The sequence below is a fragment of the Lepidothrix coronata genome, unplaced genomic scaffold (genome assembly GCF_001604755.1).
Source record: "Lepidothrix coronata isolate B3197 unplaced genomic scaffold, Lepidothrix_coronata-1.0 Scaffold114, whole genome shotgun sequence".
Taxonomy (NCBI): Eukaryota; Metazoa; Chordata; class Aves; order Passeriformes; family Pipridae; genus Lepidothrix; species Lepidothrix coronata.
The window spans coordinates 457861-482593 of NW_016690294.1; the positions used below are offsets into that span (position 1 = coordinate 457861).

Consider the following 24733-nt stretch of genomic DNA (forward strand, 5'->3'; position numbering starts at 1 on the left):
ATAAGCTCTTCAGTCTCCATCCTCGGAAGTTTTGCAAGACGAGACCAGATAAAAGCCCTGAGCAACCTGGTCTGACCCCAAGAGCTGCCCTTGCGCTGAGCAGGAGGCTGCACCAGAGATGATTCCAGGTCTCTTCCCATGACCCGCCGATCACAGATGCTCATGACTGATCGTAGCTCGTGGCCGTTCGCCAGCCCAAAGTGTACGAAACGTCTCGCTCTTCAAAACGCCAGAAACCCCTGCCAAGGGCAGACACCGCGTTATACCGGGAAGCTTCACCAGCGCCCAGCCCTCCCCGCAGCGCAGCCCGGCAGCGGGTGCGCTCGGCGCCGGGGCAGCCCGCCCGCGGCTCCGCACAGCCGGGCACAGCCCCAAGCACAGCCCCTCGCCGGGCACAGCGCCAGGCACAGCCCCTCGCCGGGCACAGCCCCTCGCCAGGCACAGCCCCTCGCCGCCCCCGCCCGCTGTCACCCCGCGGGCACCCCCAAACTTTCGGCGGCAGGCTGCGCACGCTGCCCCTCCCCGCCGGGGAAACGTGCTCCCGCTCCCTCCGTGCAGCGGGGCCGGGGGGCGGGCGGCTGCCTGCCTGCTGCCTCCCTCCTGCTTGACTGCTGCCTGCCTGCTGCCTGCCTGCTCCTCCTCGCCCAGGCTCCCGCATTGCACCGCCGCGCCGAGCCGAGCGCGGGGCTCGGGCTGCCCCGCCGGCGCCCCCGGCCCCGGCTGGCGGAATGAGCGCCGGCGAGGCCAAGGAGTACCTGGCCCGCAGGGAGATCCCGCAGCTTTTCGAGGTACGGGTGTGTGTGTGTGTCTCTGTGTGTGTGGCGGCGTTTTCCGCCCCGTCGGGCGGTGCTCGGCGCCGGGACCCCGCGGCGGGCAGGGGGGGCTGAAGGTGGCTGGAAGGACGGGGCGGCGGCGCTGCGGGTCCGTGCGCGGTCCGTGCAGCCCCGGCGGGGTGGGCGCTGCCCGCCGCTCTCCCGCGGAGCCCCCGCGCCCGCCCCGCGCCCCCGGCGAGCGAGAGAACTTGGGCGTCCGCAGGGCAAAAGGAGCGCCCGGGAATGCGGGCGGGGGGCATCACCCCTCGGTCTGGGGGAAGGGAAGAAGCCACAACTGTTCAGCGAGGTTTTGTTTAGCTTCCCGCAAGTTACCTGCCGCTGATGGCTGGTGGTTACTTCGCTGTGCAGCGTGGATTTTTTTTGTCTCCGAGTCAGACATCCTGTAAATCTATATGACACACACAGGCACGTATGTGTTTTCCCTTGTCTGTGCTGAAGCTAGGCGTTTTTCTGTGTATTTGAAAATTACGGGACGCAGAGCACGCTAATGTTTTAATAACACAGCTCGAGTGTGAATGGTTTAACAAGAGATGCAGGCAGAACTGGTTTTCTGTAGAGGCTCCAAGCTTGAGCTAGAGATTTTTAAAAATTGGTGCATGTCTTCTGCACGAATACGTGGCTAGTTGCTGTGATCAGTTAAGTAGTATAGTAAGGGCACAGATGCACAGAAATTATATCCTATTTTATAAGTTCAAATGTGTGTAAATAGCAGTCACTGTATAAACTGTAGATAACAACTGAGCAAGTCCTGAATTGGAGCTATGTGTGTTTACTATTAAAACCAGCTATAACTGTCAAGTTTATTCACACAAAAATTAGGAAGAGCACAAAGGAACAGGAATCATCCCAAAAGACACTTCTTGTTAAGGGATGGTTGGATGCAGTGCTCTTGTGGAGAGGTGAGATGATGACTTCTGTATCACCTTGTCAAGGAAAATCAATTACCATGCGTCGGAGGAGGACCTGGCAGCCCTTCCTCCACACTGCCCACAATGCTCATGGCTACGATGGGTGCAGAATTAATACTCCAGAGAGAGGATTTCTAATGGCTTTGGATTCCTGATCAATTAAATCAGGAACCACCTATGAATTTTGGGGATGTGGGTTGGGGATTTTTTCCCAATACTGATCAAGATGATATTTGAGTATTTGTCATGATTTTTAAAAACCTTTTTTTTTTGATTGCTTGTGTGTTGACAAGAATATGGATGAGATACTTGTGAGTGCACTTTAGGGAAAAGGTACATATTAATGAGGTCAAAGACTACAAAGACTGTGCGACTTTTGGGGCTCTCTACCTTGGGCGTTGGTCTGCGTGTACTTGGCAGTGGTTGTTCTAAGAAAAATATAGAGGGTTTTTTGCTATTTTCAGGTTTTATTACATGCAAACAGACAAATATAAAGACATAGCCATGAGCTTCCTGTTCCAAGCAATTTTTATGACATTGGCAAACCAAAATGGCACGATTTTTGCAGGCCTTGGTTTTATGCGTTGGCTTGAAATGGAGAGTGTGAATACACAAGGAATGTGGGACTTCTCTGTGGAAAGTAAAGGGCAGAGCAAAAGTGCCTGTTTTTTTCCTGGCATCTGCCATTATAGTGTGTATTTCTGATCTTACGTTTCAGAGTCTGTTGAATGGATTAATGTGCTACAAGCCCGATGACCCAATTGAATATTTGGAAACCTGTTTGCAGAAAGTAAAAGAGCTTGGAGGGCCAGAAAAAGTGAAATGGGACACTTTTGTCAGCCCAGAAAAGAAGACCCTGCCTCCACTCAATGGAGGACAACCCAGGAGGTCTTTTCTCAGGAATGGTAATGTATTAAATGTAAAAATTATTATATTTCTTGTGCTGTGTGTAGTTTTACATCCACTGCTGAATTATTTTGTAGCAGATCATGCCTCGCTCTGATTTTCTGTGGGCAAAGGAGTCAAGAATTCTATTTCCTTGCATTTTGGCCTTTGTTTTTCTCCTTCCATAGCAGATGCTAGGCAGGAGAGGAAATTGTGATCACTTTGCAGCCAAGTGATGGATGTATGTTGTGTGAACGTTTAAGACATTAGTGGAGAGATTTCTTGTAACCTACTTGAAACGTTTGCAAAGAGAGGGGCAGAGCTGGATCAGTGCACTTGGCTTTTATTTTTATTTGCTTCTTATGGATGACATACATACCAACCTCACTGCAGTTACGCTAAGTGGTTTTTCTAGTTTATATTGGAGCTATACGCTAATTACTAAATACGATGCAAATTATAAACTCCTAGAAAAAGGTGCATCTCATAAAATCTAAGCAGATGTCATACCAATACCTGTAATTATTTTATTTGTAACATTAACAAAGAGTAATTAGCTCATCTTTCAGTTGCCATAGTTATTCTTCCTTGCCATGCAGCATTTCATTTAACTAATTAGCAGGAATACTGTCTCTACATCTGTGGGCAGCATGTGTCACCAGAGGAGTCCTGCTTAGTGGTACAGGTTATCTGCACAACACAGAGCTTTTCTTCTCACAGGCCACTGCTGAACTCTGGGTGCTACGGGCAGATGTTCACAGCAAACCTGATGTGCTTGTAAAGAAACTCCAGAGAAACCCGACTCTGAGTGCTTGCGATTTAATAAATCAGCTAAATAGAGGCAAGGAGTATTTAATATAGCGACAGCAAACGCAGTGTGAAATTATGAGATATACTAATTTAAATCTGTGTACACAACAGATTTTGAGTTTTCTGCCTATTTCTGCAATTTCCAGTGTGTCTCACTGTTTTACAGTGCTGCCTGATAATTCCAACTTCCCATACCGCCGCTATGACAGACTCCCTCCCATCCAACAGTTCTCCATCGAAAGCGACACCGACCTCTCAGAAACGGCGGAGCTGATTGAGGAGTACGATGTGTTTGACCCTGCCAGACCTCGACCAAAGATTATCCTTGTCATAGGTACGAAAGCAGTCGTTTCTACACGATTTTCTCTCTGTTACTTTGCCTTTTGGTTTGTACTGCAAATCCACTGAATGCCTGTATGAATTCAAACATGATTTTTTCCATCTGCCCTAGCAAGTCGTGCAGCCCAGTTCAGAGCGTGAAATCGTTGCTGCTGAGGATGTAGCATCCCAGCTGTAAGAGTTTCAGGGGTGACAGCGAGCACCTGCAGTTGTGTTCTGTAGCCTGGATGCCTGTTGGCTGCTGGAGAGCTCGTGGTTTGGTTATGAAGCACATCTGCCAGTTTGATTTGGTCTTAACTAAACCTGGCTCACGCATTTTGAGACAGCAACACCACGTGAACCAAATGCTCTTCCAAGGCATGCCCTGGATTGAACTGGAACACTGTTATAGGTACATTCAAAACTGAGCACAAAAAAAGGTATTTCAAAACATTGGATAAGCCAGCTCACAAAGGTGATAGGGAACTGTTGTCATCTGTGTTTAGAACCCCGACAAGTGGTCAGTATGTGCAGCTGGAGTGAGCACACACCGTCACTAATCCTTTGCACTGATAAATTAATCCCTACATCTAGTTGGCAAAAGAATCCTGTGCCAGCTTCATGGACAGTGAGCACTCAGTTGGCATTAGCTAGTTGTGCTTTCTCCCCAGATTCTCTCCTGTGAGCAGTTCAGTGTCCTTTCTAAGCAACTTGTACTTTCCAGCCTTAGACAAGCATAAGTTATTAAAAAATTACTGCAGTTTAAGTCTAAATCAATGTTTTATTCTGTTTTTGAACTGAAGTTCTTTGAACTAGTTTTCCTTGTTGTCTGCAATAGTTTTCTTCAGAAATTTTACTGCCAGGCCTAATGCTCTGAATGGTTTAGAGTTACAGCACAGGTGCCGGGTGATGGTCAATTACATTTTTAGTCTATAAAGCTTTATTTTTAGTAAAGAGAGATACTGCTTCCATAACAGAGAATGGTGTAGTAAAAAGGAGCAGAAATGTCTTCTCTGTACTACAGAGTGGACTCTCTAAGAACAGTATGTCCTCTGGGCTCTGCATCCAGCAGTTCTCAGAAATGAGCTACTGGAACATATTAAAAACAGAAAACCTGGCATTTTTCTAGATATTTGTGGGATGCCAAAGGAATTGCTTAGGGCATTTAAATTTTCTTAAATCTTTTGTTTCAGAATTACAGATCTCGACGTGCAAATCTCTCCATGCCCCACTGAACTATAAAGGTTGCAATTAGGTGGAGGAATAACCCGTACCTTTCTTTCATCCCAATTAATTAACCAGCCTTCCTTTTCATAAAGGAGAGGAACTGGCTCCTTTTCAGTGACCACAGAAGGCTCTTAATGCATTGAAATCCGTGTAGCTCAATGGCAGTGGAGTGATGAATGATGGTTTGATTTCGGGGAGATAAAGAGAGATTGCCTTTCACCTCTGGAACTCAGTGCAGGTGCATTTGAAGTGGAATCCTTGAGCTCCAGCGTGTAGTGAACAGACCACGGGTTTTACAGAGCTTTTCTTTCCTCCCATTTATATAGGGAACGTTGTAAACATTCCACAAAGGCTGTTTCAGGTTTATATTCCCCCTGAGTTCCTCTGAATCTATTACAGTGTGATCTGATGGAAACATGGTACCGTGTGTGGCATAGCAGCTATTGAACATTTTTGTACAGCACCAAGAAAATTTCTCCTCCCAGATTCGACTTGCCATTGAGAAAGCACATAAAAACACACACTGAAATGAATAAAAGAATAACTGATATACCAAATAAAAGAGGAAAAAAGAAAAAAGTGTACTATTCATTTCAAGAGGCAAGTATGGCACGCAAAAAATGTGTTGCATACTTTCCATTTTGTATGAAATGGCAACAAGAAATTCAGTTAAGCAACATATTTATGTCAAATTAGTGATAACTAATCATCCTGCCTAGCTCAGGTTGTACTGGCCCCATTCACTGTTAGGGACTGAAATGAAGTTAAAGAAATGTCTTCTGCTTCGCATATTAGGTGAACTTTTCTTTATTAATGCATTCGCCCAGGATCTTTTTAATGCTTCCATAAAGGTTTTTACAACTTCTTTGCTTTATGAAATCTGTCATCCTTACAGTGAACCAGGTAGCTCCAGGGCAAAAGAGAACTCACTCAGGAAGGTGGGGGTTTTGTTCTTTCTCTGGGTTTGCAGAAGAGACCTCTGCTGAGAGGGAAATCTGCAAAGCTGCAAACTGAGTGTGTGACTGGATTTTAGAAAAGTCAGGTGGAACCTACCTGGGTGGTACACAACTGAATCACTGGAAAAATTAAGTTTCTAAGGCACTGTAACACTGGCAAAACCAAATTGTGTTTAAAAATGTGCTTCCTAATATACTTTAACAAACACATTTTTACTAGTGATGCAGTCTGAATTTAGAGATCTTAAAATATTAATGACCTGGTGTCGTTAGCACCTTAGTGCAGTGTGGGTTTTAGCTGCATTTGTTAAAAACCTGCATGTTAAAAGAATACACTTTCCTTTTGTGATCAAAGTTTAAAGGCTAGATCAAAGACAGTGCTACCAGCAAGCAGCTGCCTATTGATTTGTTAAATCCAGTCCACAGCTAGATTTTAAAGTCAAGAATATTTACAGAAATCTTATTATTAGGTGAATTTATTCTGAATTTACAATACAATTGAAATTTTGAACTGCTGTTGACAGATTGAAACAACTGCTAGAGTAAAACTTTTTCTGCATACAAATCTTCACTTGAGACCCATTAGCAAACATAATTTTAGATGCAACAAATGTTCCCTAGTCTAGACATTTTCTAGAAATATGTAAAATAATCACACTTTTCTTGCATAATGCATAATCTCAGAATAAGTGAAAAGAACAAAAACCAGAAGTGGTTTGATTTTCCTTTCTTCTGAAGAGTTTATCAGTGTGATTTATCAAAGAATCAGGAATGGATACATCATTCAATAAATTATAATGATTTGCTGTAGGAAGTAATTTTGTCCTATCCCTTTTCCCTTATTTTATTACCTGAATGTTTCCCCTCAGAATGTAAATGGATAATCCCAGTGTGCTATAAGGGGATATATTTGGACCGAGAAGAACAAACTGTGTGAGAAGTTTATGGACATTAAAGCAAATACTTCATTAGCTATTTTCTGATTGCAATTCAAATTGAAAGAACGGAAGTGCCAAAGTATTTTTTTTTCCTGCTTCTCTTTAATGACAAAGCAAAGCTCTCCCTAACTGGGGTGTGAAGTCCATCTACTTGTTTCAAGCAGGTTTTTTTCAGCTATTTTATGCTTTTACAGGCTGATGTTTTTTCAAGTGTCAGTTTTGTTTTTCTGGCGTCTTTGGCCTCTCTGTGGGAACACGAATGCTTGTTTGCCTTGTCAGTTTTTCTGTTTCTAATTTTCTACACATTACCGATATATGCTTTGCATTTTTGTTTCTCTTAAAGAAGAGAGAAACATATGGCTTTGTACAACAGAAACACCGAGTGAACGGAATGAGGGAAAAACATTTTCCATTGTGACCTTGCTGTAGCGAGATAAGATCCAGCTTTTCCTTCTTTCCTTTGCTTGTGTGTTTTATAAATGTCTATAGTTGTGGTGACTGGCTGGATGTTACAGATAAATGCTTGTAGAAACATTATTGGATAATGATCAAACCTTTTTTTTCCCCAAGGGTATTAGTGATCTGGGGGCAGGGGGGGAACACTTGGACAATGTGCACATTTCTCTGGGCATTCTCTTCCAGCGGGTCCTGCTCTGAGTTGCAGAGGGCAGGTGGAGCACTGGCACTGCAGTGTGGGGGCACAGAGGGCTCCTGCTGGCTGCTGGTGGCACTGAAAGCTCTCTGACAGTGATACCGGAGCACAGGGCTGGACCTGCTCACACAGAGAGGGCCATAAGTAGAAATAATTGTACAGTTTATCCACGGAATTCCCCAAACTATAGCTATTTAGTGCTGGGAACTATTACCAAAAGATTTGGTTGGGGTTTGCTTGGTTACACTGTCCAGTAGCATACACTTTTCTAAATATAAACAGTTATTTTTATTCCCTGGTTTTACATACTGGATTCCAGATTCTCTGTTCATCACATCATGACATTTCCTTTTAGTTCAGATATGGTCTGATTGTTTTACAGGCATTCTTGCTTCTGCTGTCCAGCTGACCTTCACTTCAGCTTTGCCTCCGGTGTAATGTAGCTGTTTGCTGTGATTTTGATACCCCTTTGGCCTGTATTATATCTATTGAAGGGTCTCTTCAAGTTGTCCAGCAGCTGAACCCGCCAGACTGCTTCTCTGGCAGATGCTTCAAGCATCAATACCAGAACTATGCATGGTTCAATAAAAGCCTTTGTACCAAATCACTATGGAAACATCTCAGCTGATTATTTAATATTTTTCTGTGTTGTAAAATTAGAAAACCTCAGAAACTCATGCAAGCATGTTTAGGAGCAGATTTTATTAGTTTCATTTCATGACTAGTCCACTGATTTAATTGGCTTATTTAAGTAAGTATGATTCTTTCTGACATGAATACGGTTCAGACTATCTGGCTCTGCCTTTGGATTCATAGAATTCAAGAAGGGAAAAGTTCATTTTCTGTTCCTGTACTACAGATCAAGAAAAACTCTGTTCCAGGAGCAGCTTTAGAATGAGGTCAAGCCTAAAAGAGTGCATTTGTTTTTATTTTGCAACTAGGTTTGTATTATTTTTTTTAACTTCGGATTACAAACTTTATGATCTGGTAGATGAGACAGATTTCCAGTGGCTGGTAACAGGTCATGCAAGGGCAAGATTTACTCTAATAATGGTTGTTAAATTGTTGCCCACAGCAAAGATTTCCGGTGTGATCGGGTTCTGCAGGTGAAAGGTTAATTTAATGTTTTGCTTATAATTCCCAATAGGTGGCCCAGGAAGTGGTAAAGGAACCCAGAGTTTGAAAATAGCAGAACGTTACGGATTTAACTACATCTCAGTTGGGGAACTGCTGAGGAAGAAGATCCACAGCACGAGCAGCAATAGGAAATGGAGCCTAATTGCCAAAATAATTACCACTGGAGAACTGGCCCCTCAGGTAGAGCGTTCCCTGTGTTCATGTTTGCTTTCTGGGATTTGTACATGCTGTGTTAATGTGCACCAGCAAGAAAACTTCCTTTACAATATTGAATAAACCACTTCTTTTCTCTGTGAAAGGAAACAACCATAACTGAGATAAAGCAGAGATTAATGCAGATCCCTGATGAAGAGGGGATAGTGATTGATGGATTTCCCAGAGATGTTGCCCAGGCAATCTCCTTTGAGGACCAAGTAAGAAATTGTTTTTATTCTTAAAATAACTTACATATCTCTACAACAGTTAAGCTTGTTGAAATCATCAGTCAGATTCCAAGAAAGAGCATTGCTCTTTAGATCTCTGCAAGTACATAATTACAGGTTGACAAAAGGTTGTTCTTTTGCTCTGTGTTATATTCTATCCTGTCTGAAGACAGACTATTCTGTAAAAAGAAAATGTGACAATATAACCAATAATCCAAGCCTATTGTCTCGGTAATGAGAGTCCTTGCAAGATGAAGGAGGAAACATGAAATCTAACAGTGAATATTTTTTGTATCTTAGTGATTTAGAAAAGGGGAAAATGTATTTCCATATCTGTTTGTTCAATTTAATCTAAGATAAACATGCTTAAAGCAATGCTTTTAATCTTGGGTTTATTGCAGTGCATTGAGAAGGCGAATAAAATATGAGTTAAAACTACCCATCTTTTTTACCAAGGTTTTGTAAACCAGAAATTATGCTTTTTTTTTAGAAAATGACATCATTTTGTTTGTTCTACACTACAGCTCTAAGGTTGAGTCAGCTGAAACTGTTTCCTTGAGTGTATTCACATGTTGTTTTCATGTGTGTATTTTAAACTAATCTAAAAATACTTAAACTCAGTGGAAAAACAAACAATTTATATCATTTTCTGATGAAGCACTGCTAAGCATAACAGATCTGGTCACAAGTAGAGGTTGCAGTTTCAGAGCTGAACTCTTAATATTGCCTTCATGCAGAGCATTTCGAAGTCCTTCACAATTGGTGCACTACTGTTTCTGTACTTGGAGTTCCAAGTGGCACTGCCAAGGCAGAAGTAACGAAACAAAGCAGCTAATGAGGCATTTCATTAATGTGCTTTTACAAGGTTTTATTCTGGGCAAAATTTAGAAGACTGAATTGGGGAAATTAAAGGAAACAGGCAAAATAGTTATTACAGGAAATAGCGATGACTGCCAACGATGTCTCCTTACAATTCACAGAAGAGGAGACTGTTTTATGAGTGAAACAGCAGAAATGTAGGCTTAACCATCATTGCCTTGGACCATTTTTTTTTGTCCAGTATAACATGTGATAGTGTGACTTCAGTGCATTTCCTGGTGCTATAATTTTTTGCTGATGTTGTTTTTGATGAAAGAAAGGGGGATATGAAACTGAAGAAGTGACAGGAATTAAGTGCTTTGAATTGTCCTAGGCTCGGGTTCTCTTTCTGCAGAGGAGAACCAGTTAAACAACACTGGACTGTATTCTCAGAGAGTTCCTTCATTTTCAGTCAGTTGGGATTTGCTAAATCCTCCTCTAAGGCCTGATTCTGCCTGAAACGATAGATCACTACCCACGTCCCTAGAAAAATCCAGGAGCACTTCATACAGGGACACCTTCCAATCTTACCAGTTCTCAAAGAAATACTTTAAAGAAGGAATCATAGACCTTTTTTAGGAGCACAGGAAGGAAAATGTTACCTGTTGAGGCTCCCTCTTTTTTATCTTTCATAGCAGCTGATCTGTAATATGAACATATCTAAGGCCAGGGAAATAAATGCACAAAGGATAGACATATTTCAACATTGAACATCTGTGTCTGTATCAGCATCTCCAGTGAGATATATTTGGTGTTTTATCTTGGATTTATAGTTTAAAGAAATAAAATGTACTTGTTTCTTTAAAATTCTCTGCTTAGTAAACCATAATGCTACACACATAAGTAGGAAGGCCTTGTGGGAAGGAAATGGGGACTGTGAGCAGTGCTGGTGCTCACCTTCCTTCACAGGATGAGGCTGACAGTAACCCATGGCACGTCAGGTTATTTATATTAAGCATGCTAACACTTCCAAGGCACTCAGAGATTCCTCAATGGGAAATGCAATTGAGTTGTGGAGAATTCAGTAATTAACTGTTGTGATAATTTGTGTAGGTCTGCAATTAGAGTTGCTAGGGGGGGTTTCCACAGCTTGCTTTCTAGCAGCATGGAGAAGCACAGAACAGAATTGGTCTCATTAGCCACAAGTGACAAGATGAGAAATAGTTGGTTAGTTGAAATTTCAGCAAAGAAAGTTTTGATTGAACAGTAAGATGATTTTAATTAGATGTGTTAAGCAGCGGAACATCCTTTGAAGAGAATGGTGAGATCCCACAAAATGCAAATGGTCGAGTCATACATGTGCCTTATTGTTACAGAGACATCCCCTGTAGGACCCTGAGATCTGTTCATGAAAAGTTCTGAGGAAGAACTGATTCTGATTGTTATCACCCCATTGTCATGGGTGAATACTTATTCCTACATGTGGTCCCTTTGAGACCATTGCAGTGCTCAAGTCCCTGAAAACAGCAGAAGAGTTTGTGTGACACAGACAAATTCTTTGCCACTGTTTGCACAAACACAATCTCCAAGAGTATATGTAGTAATACCAAAAATAAATTGGGGGGGGGAGGAGCAAGTTATTAAACTGAATGGAAATAGAGATGAGTAATACAGGATATTGAGAGAGGCTGGAGCAGAGACTAAACAAATCTGAGGAAAATTGGAAGAATATAAACAAACCAGGCTACAAAGACCTGACATAGTTCAAGAAAGCATGTCTGGTGGTTATTGGTCATCAGAAGTCTATGTTGTTTTATTACACATATGTTGTTCCTGTGTGAGAAAGTATCTGGACCCAATGTATCCTAAAGAGACAGGAAGTCAAAACTTGGACTAGGTGTGAGCTGGTCAGTAAATGGTGAACCAAGAGAGAGCCTGTACAGTTTTTGGTCTCAATCATGTCACCTTCCCATTCTCCACCAGTGCCTCTTCTGGAAAATGGGTGATGAACAACTAAAAAGGCACAAAGGGCACAAAATCTGTCTTGTTCCCAAACATTAACACTATAGTTCCCTGAACATTATTTTCTGAACATTTTTTTATGTATTACTACATGGCTTTCAGCAGTAAGAGCTGTGCTAAGTTATTGTAAAAATAAACTGATTTGTATTGGAAATGGTTTACTCTGTTACAGCAGAAAAGGACAGCTCAGGCACCTGGTTTCTCTTGAAAGCACTTATAAAATCTAACTGCTGTGTTTGCAGTCATCTGTAATGCAATAAATGATTTATGCTAAATTAATTCTTTCAGTTTATGGCTCACATAGCTGTTACTGAGACTTGACACTTTGAGCTTTCATAGTCTCTTCATTTTGTGGAAAAATCAAAGGGGTACAGACCATCTGAACTGCAGTTCAGTACCTGTCCTGCAGAACATTCTATTACAGAAATACATGGTGATAAGGACTGCTTGTTAAACCTTGCTTCTCATTGCTCTTGGTACTACCAGTGCATTTTTATCCCTTCGACTTGTCCAGAGGCTGAGCTTTTCTCTGGGAAAAAGTGTTATTTTTAGTAAACTAATCAAAGCAAAACAAATTATGCTAACATTCCCATACATAGGTATAGCTCAAAGATGATGATTTCCTTATTATGTTGCCAGACTCTCGTGTGGACAGTAAGTTCTCAACATGTTGCTAGGCAGGATTGTATTAAAACATGTTTCAGCAGGGTGACTAAAGTGCTTAAGATAAAGCAATGCATCATTGCAGCACTCACAGTATTTCTCTTTCTGCTCAGATCTAGAAACCAGAAGTCACAAACTCTGCTTCCAAGCAATACTGTCAATCTGGAATAAGTTTTCTTTGAATTTCAGTTTTCTTTGAACTTTTTATCCAAGGTGAAATAAGGCCTGTAGTTGTCTCTTTGAAAAACTTAATAAGTAAATTCTCTCATTGGAAGTCTTAGATTGTTGCCTTACCCTCTCATTCCTTAATTGCAGAGAGCAGAGTCAATGCTGCCAACGCGTACTTTTAATAAAGCCCTGAAGTTCCAAGCAGTCACAGTCGTGGAGAAAAAATGAAAACATGAATTTTAAAGTCTTAAAACCAAATAGAGCTTCAGGTTGATATATATCTCTGAAATGTATGATAATTTCTGCATTTTGATCATTTCAAAATCCTTCTGCATAGCAGTGCAGATTTAATACTGATGTATTTAGCCTTTCAGTTTGATCCTGGGCATGAAACTGTCCTGAATCACAAATTTCTAAGCTATCCATGATCTCTGCTGAGTGCAAATGGTAGAAGGGTGTTTGGATTTCAAGGACACATTTGAAAATGCCAAGGAGAAAATTATTTATTTACCATTAACCTGTCAGCTTGAAATTCAGCAAGTCCCCTCCAGTCCCAGCATGCTGAAGCATCCTAAATATCCTCCTCTCCAGTGCCACTGTAATGAAATGCCTCTGACTGGTGTATTGAACTCAAAGGACTTGGGAAGAAACTGCAGTTTGGCTTTCTGTGTAATTCCTCACATGGTTTTTACCCTTTTCCCAGGAGAAACAATTAACTGCATTTCACAGTTACTTTCAGTTACTGCTTTGCTTTGGTTTGTTTTTTCCTCCCACTTTCAGCCATTCACGTGTGTAACTTTCTTCCAATCTAATTCCTTCACCACTATTAACCTTGTTAGTGTCAATAAAGTACCTATGTAGTTTGCTTAAAATATATTGTGATTTTTTTTTCAGTAGTGACATAAATGTAGAACAGGTATTAGAATTAATGGCTGTTCATTAATGAATATAATTTAATTATTTGATAAAAGAGGAAAACTGCTTTTGTAGAAATTATCTAAAAAAATATTTTTGTTGTATATGACCTGGGTGACAAGACTATATTTCAGTAAAAGATAAATTTAAATTTATATGGCCAGGAGTGAGGGCTCCAGGACAGCTGGGCAAGTGAATGCAGCCTGGTGGTGAATCTTCTTAAGGGAAAGGATCTGTTCTTTGCAAGAGGTTGTTGTTCTGGTAAAAGTATTTTCTGTATCACAGCCAGTGTGTCTTCATTTCATCTCCTCAACTTCCGTCTCCCTTCTCCTGAATCTCCATTTCACTGATCCAGGGACCATCCCCTACTGGATAAGTACCCAGTGATCAGTGGGAGAAGTGGGAGGACCACACCAGCACTCTGCTTTGCTGTGCTTCCTCTTGTTCACTGGCTTTGGCCCTGTGAGTTTTATGTTGCTTTCTTAAAGCCAAGCCTGACCAGGAAGCCTGTGGAATGTTCTTACCATCATCTGTCTTTTCCCCTGGAAGGCAGAGCACTCTCCAGAGAAAGACAGGCAGTGGTTCCATTTTCTGCTTGGGTGAGAGGCCCTAGAGCTCAGGATTCCTGTGTTCCTGGAGCAGGGCTCTTCTCTGCTGCTCAGCCTTGGTGAGGGAGAGCTCATCCATTGCTGGGCCTCAGGAGGTGTTCAGAATTGAGAGTGGATGGAGTTGTCTGATGAGTGGTTCTGGAGCAGAAGTCTCCTCAGACATTTCTTTATCTCTTTAGCATTCATATTTAGATTTTTATCAGTTAGCTGCCCTACACAGGTAAAAATCTGCCTCAGTTCTCCCTAAACACACCAGTCTCTCTCAATCATCAGGGGGCCTAATTATGTACTCTGGGCAATTTGCTGGAAACTTATTTCTTGGGCAGTGTGAATGTGGTTCAGAAGCAGTTACCAGGAAAACATTCTACCAAACAAGATTCATTCTTTGACAGCATGATTCGTGATTTTGCTTTTCTGAAATGAGAAAAAACTATGTAAACAGTCTAGTAACCCAACAGAGATGGAACTATAAAAAGAAAATCAGTAATTACAAGGGAGAGCACACATACAATGGATATAAACTAGCTACTAGTAACCTTTAGCAATAAGAATAAAATGCCCTGTTAAATTAATGGCAATTGGTCATGAGCTGTCAGTTTCCTCAGGAGTATCTGGGAGAACATTCCAGGAATTAAGAAACAGAGCATTTTCATCTTTTGCCTAATGAGGACTAATGAGAGAGAGTGTAATCATCTTATTTCTAGCAAACAACCACACTATTCTCACTAACTAGAGGAGATGTAGAAAATATCCCCAGAGAAAAGAGCATCTCTCCACTTGTACTGTTTAATGTCAATAGCACCATCAACTTGCATACAATTACTCTCAATTTACTCCTGGTTCCAGTTTAGGAAGGAGATTCAAACCCAAAGAGAGTAGGATTTACTTACTAGTAAATACTATTCTAAAAAATGAGAGGATGTAACCACCAGTGTTTTATTCTGAGTTGGTGCCATATGCTCTTCGTCTCGTTCCAATGGAATAACAACAAACCTGTCTGTTCCCACTGGCAAAGATTCTCCCTTCTGCTGACTTCCAGCTTGGAAGTAGCCAAATTCACTTCCCTGAGCCCCACATCCCATCTCCCAGGCATTTCCGGACATGGATAAACCCCTCTGCCCTCAGCAGCAGCTGAGTGTGCTGTGGGAAAGCAGCAGGAAAGAATCCAGTTCTTCTGGCTGTGCTGGTTCTCTGCACCTTTTCCACAAGCTAAGTCTCGGAATAAAACTTATTCCCCGGCCATAAAACTCAACAACACTTAGTTCTGAGTTTGAAAAAGAAGTTTCTTTTCAAATGAGTCATTTTCCTTCGTTAGAAAAAAAGCAATTTGTATTCATATTTACTTAGGAGAATAGATATGCTTCTAGAGGAGTAATCCCAGCTGTCCACATTTTCACCCTAGCCTGTTCCATTCCAGCTCAGAGTATCCATAAGCATGTCTTGCAGGCAGGTGCAATTGAGGGAAGTGGAAGCAGAGTGGTTCATGAAAACAGCAGTGAAATATCAATAGCATTTCAAGGTTGTATTCCTTGTAAATACCCGTAGGAGGAATATATTAAGTGCTGTTAGGTCTGTGTGCCTGTGGATATGGGAGAGATGTTACCCTTTTGTGCATCTTGTGTTTATGACATGGTTTTCAACTACTTTCTGATGATAAAGATGCATATTCTGCAGGTAAAAGATGAATTCATAGAGACCACATAATCCGAATCTGCTTTGTATTCCCACCTCAAATATGCTTGAATTACTTGGGTTTTTTTACACTTCAGAAAATTTTTCAGACAGTGCTTCATTTGAAACCAGGCTTCTTGAACTGAGAATTTTAAAACATTGTTTTCCTTGACATTTTATTTTTATTTTGAATTACAAAATCCACAGTGTCAGAAAAAAGTAGTCTTAGTTCCCGGGATTCTTGAGAGTGTCTTTTGTATTCTTGCTGTTACTTGTAAAAAACAACAACAAGAGTACTCAGGTCCTGTAGAGAACTTTCCATTTTTAAAGGCAAAAGGAAATAATTAAACCTAATTAATTAATTATTTGTTCAAGATGTACCTTGCTATTATCCTCATTTTACAGTTAGGGGGAAAAAAAAAAGAAATGAAGCCCAGGGAATGCTTTCCCATTTTCTTAAATGTGAAGTGCAGCCAGTGCAGTTTGTGGGAAGTAGAAGCAGCTGAGAACCTGCACACCTTCAACCAGGGCACTGAGATCCTTCCCTTCCTGGGGGGCTGCACTTTCTCAGCCACAGTTTCTTTGAAGAACTGAGGTTGATTGTGGAAAGCTGCACTCTCGTGTTTGTGTGAAACAAGGGACCCTCTTTTGGTTTCCTGCCTCTTTTTCCTTTAGGGCTGATAACTTCATGAGTGATCTGTGTGTTGTAAGTGCTCTCTGTAGGATTTGATGCTGTAGGTGAAGTCTTGTCAAGTCCTGCCCTTGGGGAGGGCTGGTGTGACTCCACAGGCTGGGTGGATGCAGTCCTGGAGATGTTTGGGAGGGAGCACTGGAAGGGAGATACAGCTTGGAGCATCTTGGGCATCTTTCTGCCACTGTTGTTAGGATCCACAGAAATGGAAATATTAAATAAAACTACTCACTTGTATAAACTCCTTTTGTCCTTCGTTTTACCAGGTCCCTGATTTGCAGTTGCAATTTCAGAGTCCCTGTGTGATGTATTTTAGGAAGCTTCAATCAGCTGGATATGCACCCTGGGACTGGAGCTGTGTCTGTGCTCAGCCTGCTGGGAGGTGCATCAGCCATTCCCTTTCATGAGACACTGTTCCATGACCTAACAGGCTTTGAAATCTCCACTGTTTTCTTTCAGAATCCATCTGTGTCATAATTTGGGCATTTTTTTCCTACTGTATGCTTTTTGAATTCCCAAATTCCTCATTATTCTTCCACTACCAGCGAAGCAACCTTAATTTAACAGATCTGCTTTTAATAATGTCCATGTTGCACTGAAGTCTAACACAGAAACTTACTTTCATAGTCTTTCATGTGAATGATTATGTGCCTTAAAGCTGCTGTGTGGTAGTAAAATTAACTGTCATAATTAATTCATCCATGGAAGGACAGAATAACTTTGTCAACTGTGTATTTACAATAGTCTGAAAAGGGAAGGAAGAATTACTCTGGTTTTGTTGACGTTGAGGTATGTGTGTTAGAGGTAGGAGAGAGCTTCTCTCCCACTGACAGTTATTTAAAAATAATAGGTTATAAGGTTAATTGTTTCAAAATCTAATAGATACTCAGAAATAATTACCAGAACTAGTACTTTTGTAGTTTGTGTGCTCATGTCTCCAATCATCTGCAATGTGTGTAAAAAATAATTGGATTTTCTTTAAAATCCTATTTAATTTTCTGTAATGATAGAGAGGCCACCATCCTGCTGGCTGGTGCTGCTTTTCGGGCTGCCCTTCACTGTTTGAAAATGGCTCTGCTTTTTCACCACTTTCTGCTTCCTCATATCCATATCCTACCCTGTCAGTGAGCTCATTTGTAAAGGCTAATGAGCATTACCCCAGGCTGCAAAAGTTGTATTTCTTTCTTTTGACTTCCTAAGAACCTTTTTCTGCTCACACTGACAGTAAAAAAGGCCAGACCATACTTAAAAGTTGCATTTCCTCAAATGACAGAAACCAGCTGGATGGGATTTTTTTTTTTTTTTTAAAACTTGGTTATTAGTTTTCCAGATTGTCCACCTAGGAAGTTTTGACTATTCAAACTAGGAATAGGGTTGTCTTTATGCAATTTAACATCCTTGGGTAGAGGGATCGAGATATAGAGAGTATTCAGAAGCTTAATTGGGGTGTTCTGGCCCTCAATAGCAATGTATTAGTAACAACTATATAATTAACAAAAAGATATAAATCACCTACTGTTTACACAGTAGTAGTTAGAATACATGTGGATGTTTTAGTGGTAATTTTGCATAGCTCAAATTTGACTATCAAATTTACGTTTTATCAAGCTGAACAGAGACAGAATTATTCTGTAGATAGAAAACATCAAGAAAAAATCTCTGTTTAGCATTCTTGAGCATCCACCGTCATTTGCAATATAAGGAGATTATGTCATTTCTAGAGTGGGAAGCAAATGATTTTACTAATATTAGTTGAAGTATGAAATCTTTTGTTCAGGTAAGTAAAGGCAGCAGAAATGACTTTGTGCTTGTGTGTGAGAACAAATAAACCCTTTCTAATCTGTAAGCAGATAAAAGCTTGAACAGTTTGTTTTTACCTTAAATGCTTCTTACAGAGAATTCTGGTATGTTTTAAAAGGCAGCACTAGAGTAGTGAAATCTTTAAAGAGAGGTGGATTTCTTTGCAGCAGCCAGGTAGAGGAAAGAACAAAACCAGACCTTATGAATGTGGTTCATATACACCTGCAGCCCCATTTTTAAAATCCTGTGAATTCAAGTGTCTGAGTGACTTCAGGGTGAGAGGAAACAGCCTCAGGTTGCACCAGGGGAGGTTTAGGTTGAATAAAAGAAAAATTTCTTTATGGAAGGGGTTGTCAAGCCTTGAAACAGGGCAACGGTGGAGTCACCATCCCTGGAGGTGTTTAAAAGACATGTAGATGTGGCACTTAGGGACGGATTTTAGTGTGGACTTGGCAGTGCTGGGTTGGACTCAAATGATCTTAAAGGTCTTTTTCAACCTCACTGACTCCATGATTCCAGGACTTCTGGTTTTTTCACCACGTGTACTGAATATTGGTGACCCCCAAAGGTTGCCTGTGAACATTTAGCAGTGTTCCTGAGAAAGTGGGGCTGTCTTTGCTTTCTCCCCATCAAGCACCAGAGGTGTCTCTTCTTTAACTGTTTGACAGCATGAGTAACCAAAACTTATGGTGAAGATTTAACTGGGAAAGAGCAGAAATTGCCATAAGACTGAACTTCCTGAAGTTTAGTGCAGGGAGGGCTGTGACACAGGCCAGGGCTCACCACACAGACCAAAAGGGATAGGGGAAATTAAAATCCTTTTAGCTGCCACACCCAACCTCTTGAAAAGGGTATTTAAGCTTTAGTGATATTTAGAGGAACCAAGGAAGTGTTTTAAGGAACTGTGGCTCTTGGAACAGGTCTGTTTTCACTGGGACCAGGCCATCAATTAGCTTCATAGTGGCTGCAGGATTTGAAATAACACCTTATTTAAAGAGCTTTTAGATGGAAACCATACAACCATTTTCCTGCAGAATATGGGACATTCCTATTTTGCTCTTTTAAAAAAACTTAGCTAAGGGAACCTTCTGGTAATGCCAATGATGAGCATAGTCTAGAGAAGGCTGCTGGTGTGAGGTAAATTTTTTTCCTTAAACTTTTTCCTTAGCATTTCAGGCGAAGCAAATTGATCAACCTCCTCCTTAAGCCTGCAAATGTCCCTTAAAAAATACAAACAACAGAAAACAAATGGCTTCATCAAGTTCCAGCTTATGAAATTGTAGCGTGTCTGAGCCTCCCATGACAATGGAATTGCTGAGTCGGGTGGTGCTGGATACTCAGCTTAACCAGTCTCCTGGAATTGCTCTTCCCACAGATCTGCACCCCGGATTTGGTGGTGTTCCTGGCATGTTCCAGCCAAAGGCTGAAGGAGAGGTTACTGAAGCGTGCGGAGCAGCAGGGGAGACCTGATGATAACCTGAAAGCCACCCAGAGGAGACTCATGAATTTCAAGCAGAACGTTGTCCCCTTGGTGAAATATTTCCAGGAGAAAGGGCTGATCATCACAGTAAGTCCTTCAGGATATGCCTCTGAAACCCTCATTGTCGTGGTTGTACTTGGCTTCTTGTACCTTTTGCTGTAAGACAGGCTGGAGGAGTCAGATTATGTTTTAGCTTAATACCATTGTTACTGAAGTGCTTAATGAAGACAACAAACTCATTGAGCACTTGACAACAGTTGAATTATTGACCTGTTCTAAATTACATACTGTGTCTGGTTGTAATAATGCACAGAACTTGGTACCATGAGAGCACAGATGCCCCATTTTGTTTCTTTTCCCAGCCTAAATAACCTGTGTAGTTCACATTGGTGTGTTCTCCTCACAGCAAGTGTGACTAATTCTGTATGCTGGTCAGACTCCTGGGCTGAGCATCCTTAATTGCAAAGTCATGTGTTGATATGAGGAGCCTTAATAACGAACTTCAGCAGCTTTCTGAACTTCAGAATGAAAATCCTGGGGAATTATTACATTGTCTGCTCCAGAGAGTACGTGTTCTGGCTTAGCATTGTGATCAGTTCTGGTTTTAAGGATGAGAGGACTGGAATTTTTGGAAGTGTTTATTCATTATTGAGCAAGTGGGTGTTTTGTGATGTTTCTGTAGTGCTCCTCCTATAGAAAGCATACTTAGCTCTTCAGGAAAAATGTGCCTTTGTGGATAAATCATGTGGAGCATCTGGGTAGAATTGCATTTCTGTGATGGGACCTGTAAAACAGATTTTTTTCCTGTTCAAGTTCCTTCTACTCTTTAATTCTGTTTCTTCAGAGTTCTAAAGATAAGTTCACCTAAGATATCTTTTGAAGAAAGCAGATGTTTATGATGGGTATGGAAATGACAACGTGGCATGTGAACGGTATATTAGTGTCCACTAAGGACAAAGAAACAGCCCATTTTCACATAAAAGGAAATACAGTTTTGCATGCTATTTCCCTACGGAAGGAGGAAGAGAGAAAGAAAATAGCATTGAGCCTGCTGCTTATAATGCTGGACCTGGAAACCACTGAAACACTGTGCAGATGGGAGCAGTGCAAGGACTAGAACAGCATCAAATAGAATTACAGTAGCCTAATTCCTAGAGGAGTGAATCCTTGAGGCAAGGTCAGGCAAGGTCAGTGTTGTCCAGGAGGAAATAAAAAAATTTACATTTTTCTTACATCTTTACCTGTACCTTGTCACTGCTGTTCAACACTCTAAATCTGGGACATTTCTTCTAACTAGCATCAGGATTTTACTCAGGGACAAGAAGCAGGACTGTTTGTCTTATAGAGTGTTATAATTTTAGAATCACAACTCAGATTTTATACATCAATAGTAAATATGTTGTTTTTCATCAGTAAACAGACTAAAAGAGAAAATAAAAATTCACTGAAATATAACTAAATATGATTAATAAGCAGACATTATATATATGTATAATTACTCTTAGACACTGTGTAAGCAAGAAATAAAAATCTGAATTCCCAAAGAAGATTCATTTTTGTGTTCCAGAAGTTACTCCATATTGGTTTGAACATACTTTGGTTAATTGAATTAAAAGCCACATTCTTCTTTAAGGTCTTACTGGTCAGGTTGCTTAGGTGTAATTCTTTCCCTTCATCTTTTTTTTCAGTTGATCTCTGATAATTTTCTGCAGTACTTGGCTTGTCCTTGTTTGGTGCTCTGTGTGCCTTGTGTTCTCAGTCTGGTCATGGTGTACCTGCTCTCACAGTCTTGATCCTGTTTGCTGCTTTGAAGGAAAGAAGTGAGGCCCCCACCTCCAGTACTTCTAAGAAATACAGCTCTGTCCTTTCTGAAAAACTCCCTCTTTGAAATAAGTATTTGTAAACTTCATTATAATTAAGAGAAGTAAAGATCTGATATTTTCATGAACACACAGTCTGTGTTTAAAATTCATTTTAGCAATCTGTCAGTAGTCTTAACAAATCAGAACCTGACTTTACTTAACTCAAATTGGAATTCAGAAGGTATGGAGACTGTAGTAATACAGTTTTGGACAGGGAGTATGTCAATAGATGAATATGCTGGAATTTATTGTTTCAGTAACTTTGAACAAAGATTAAAACATTATGTATTGTTTACCTAGACAATAACTAACACACCAGTTAGCTGGTGGGGGAGGAGATGTTAACTGGCTGAAATTATAAAAGGGAGAACAGGTAAGTGCCTGGGTGACCTCAGGTATTCTGATGTTTAGCAGAGGACTTCAATTCTGAACACCAGTTCTTCCCCTCTCCAGTTTAATTTGACTGTAATCTGGTGTAGATATTGGTGTCTTTATTGGAGAGGAGATCATTGGCTTCCAAAAATCTTTCAGTCAACAGTTCTCAGAGAGCTTGGCTGTTCTTTGTTTGGTCTGGATGGAAAAAAGAATGTACAGAGCTCCTCATGGTAGCAGTGGAAGCTTCTCCTGCTGGAGACAGGATCAGGTCCAGTCTGCCTTATTTACAATGATTCCACGTAAGCACAGTGCTTCAGTGGCAGCCTTTTTGTGTTAGTAAGTCTGTGTGCATTTAAGGGGGGGGGGAAAAGGACTGGCTTTGTTAAGACAAAAATGCTAGACAGGAAAAGAAGGCTCTGGTCCTTATTTAAGCAGCCAGAATGGGACAGCATCGTGTGGCATACATGAAATGCATATTTCTCTGATATCTTCCTTGTCCCACTTGTCCTTTTAGGGAATTTACCATGCCTATGAAAACATTAAAATGGCATTAAGATTAGTCAGAGAAGTGAAGGGAACCCAGAAAAAGCAGCTGAAGCTGGAAACGGACTTTGAGCACAAATTTAGAAATTAAACAGTGGCGGGTGAGAGAAGGAGCTGTCTGCCCTCATAAGCATCAAACAAGCCTAATGGCTGTCAACTGTCACAGAAAAATTCCCCACAGAGCTGCGTTATATAAATTTTTCTCTTGTTTTGGTTAAAAAAGGAATTTTGCTATAGGATTTGCACATTGACATGAGCTTTATCTACAGGCTGTGACTTACCAAAACGCTGATGAAAATATCAGTTATAATCTCCTTCTAAAGTTTCTGTGTTATCATTTAGCTGCCCAACTTGAGGTGTTGGTTTGGGGCTTTTTATCTGTTTGTTTGTGAATGCTGATTCCAAAGGACCTGCCCTTCTCAGTCTAACTTTAGGCCTGTCCCTGGAGAAATGTGGGACCTGCAGCCCTTTGAGCAACTCTCAAGGTCAATCCAAATCTTACTGATAACAAACTGTTATGTAAAGACATGATAGAAACCTCCACCCTGCTTCCAGGCATAAATGACAGCCCCTGCCAGGCACTTATCCCAAACCAGAATCCAACTCAGAGAATCTTCTCCCCGGGGGATGAACACTCATCTGAGCACAGAATGAGTAGCTGCCTCTGTTTTTATGGTGGTACTTGCTCTCACCCTTGCACTTTTGCATTAAACAGTCCTTAAAAAGAGAATTTTAAAAATCCCACTCCTCCTTCCCTGAAGTAGTGCTGGATGTGGGCAGCTGTTTGTGGAAACCTTGAGACCAGAGGTTCTGTTTGAGATTCAGGAGTTTCACTGTACAGTTCCTAAATCTTTATCTGGCCTCGTGAATGTATATGCTTATATAAACATTAAAAAATTTCTATACAGGGAAAATGAGAGGTGGGATGGGAAATAATGACTGTCACTTTTTCACCTTTTGCTAATTCAAGGCAAGGAGTTGAATTGAAGCCTAGTGAGTTGAAGCCTAGAACAAATGAGCAGATCTCTGCAGTCACAGAAAGCTGTTATTGAAAATTAAGCCTCTCTGTGTCTCTCCTGTATTTCATAGCTCTGTTGCAGAAAAACTGGGCTGTGAGAAAGAACCTGGAACTGTTTCTTGTAAAACTGCTGAGCTAGAGGCAGTTTATTCATGTTCTAATCACTGCTAGGTTTTACACTGTCTCAGCGATATTTATGTGTTACTGTTTCGTGAGATATTTTGAAGAACACACAGAAGAAGGTATGTAAATGAGTTTTGTCTAGAAAGGATTCTAAACAAACTGTTTGTAAATATATGCACATTTTATGTGGGAAAGATAGATGAATAATTTGTGCATGTGTGGAAGCATGTACACTGTAAACACTTTTCCAAGCTTCAAAATATTTTCAGCCTCCCATTTTATGATTTATGTCAACAAGTTAAGTCTGTCAGAAATACCAGTGTCTGCCAGGGAATGGCCAAGCATGGAAACTTGCCATCTGTGGACATGCAAGCGAGCAGAGAAACCTTGAGGGTAGAAAGTCTTTGCTGAGGTGAATAGCATCAGTGCAACACTATGTTCTTTTCTAACTTTGGAAGCATGGCAATTTAAATAAATACCTTCTTTTGGAAAGCTGCCCTACCTCCTGTACGCAGTTGGTAGCTTGAATGAAGTGGAAGACTTTGAAAAAAGAAATAAACTTCGACAAGTCTGGCTGTAGAATTAGCCAGTGATGAGTGCATGGGCCAAGCTGATTTAGGAGCTCCAGAAAGAGAGAGGGAATGCTCTTTCTGAAAGCCATACTATTCTGAATTTTGACATTTCTGGCGCTGTGGTAGCTGATACATGTTTAAAATTAACAGACGGGTTTTTTTACAGCTCTGATACTAAAGCTGAGATAAGTAATTAAGCCAAGTTATCATGCAGAGAAATGAACTGTAAGAGATGTTTAAAATAACATGTCCTAAATGTTCTTCAAGTTATTTTAAACGGTTCATCTTTAGGTAATTAAGCTGTGTCCTTTGGGTAAATATTAGCTTCTAATTTCGTT

At 40.9% G+C, this 24733-nt stretch overlaps 1 protein-coding gene across 2 annotated transcripts in view; it reads left to right on the top strand.

The window, feature by feature from the left end:
• Positions 1–500: 500 nt before the first annotated feature.
• Positions 501–24733, top strand: part of AK5 (adenylate kinase 5) — a 76551-nt gene continuing 52318 nt past the window's right edge. The window contains exons 1-6 of one of the 2 annotated variants that reach the window (XM_017824897.1): positions 501–788; positions 2460–2646; positions 3603–3770; positions 8675–8844; positions 8964–9077; positions 19798–19989. In XM_017824897.1, the coding sequence (XP_017680386.1) occupies positions 729–788; positions 2460–2646; positions 3603–3770; positions 8675–8844; positions 8964–9077; positions 19798–19989 (891 nt within the window). In that variant the 5' untranslated portion in view covers positions 501–728. Of the gene's footprint in view, positions 789–1911; positions 1934–2459; positions 2647–3602; positions 3771–8674; positions 8845–8963; positions 9078–19797; positions 19990–24733 lie in introns of those variants that run through there. The other variant, XM_017824898.1, reaches the window with a different exon arrangement.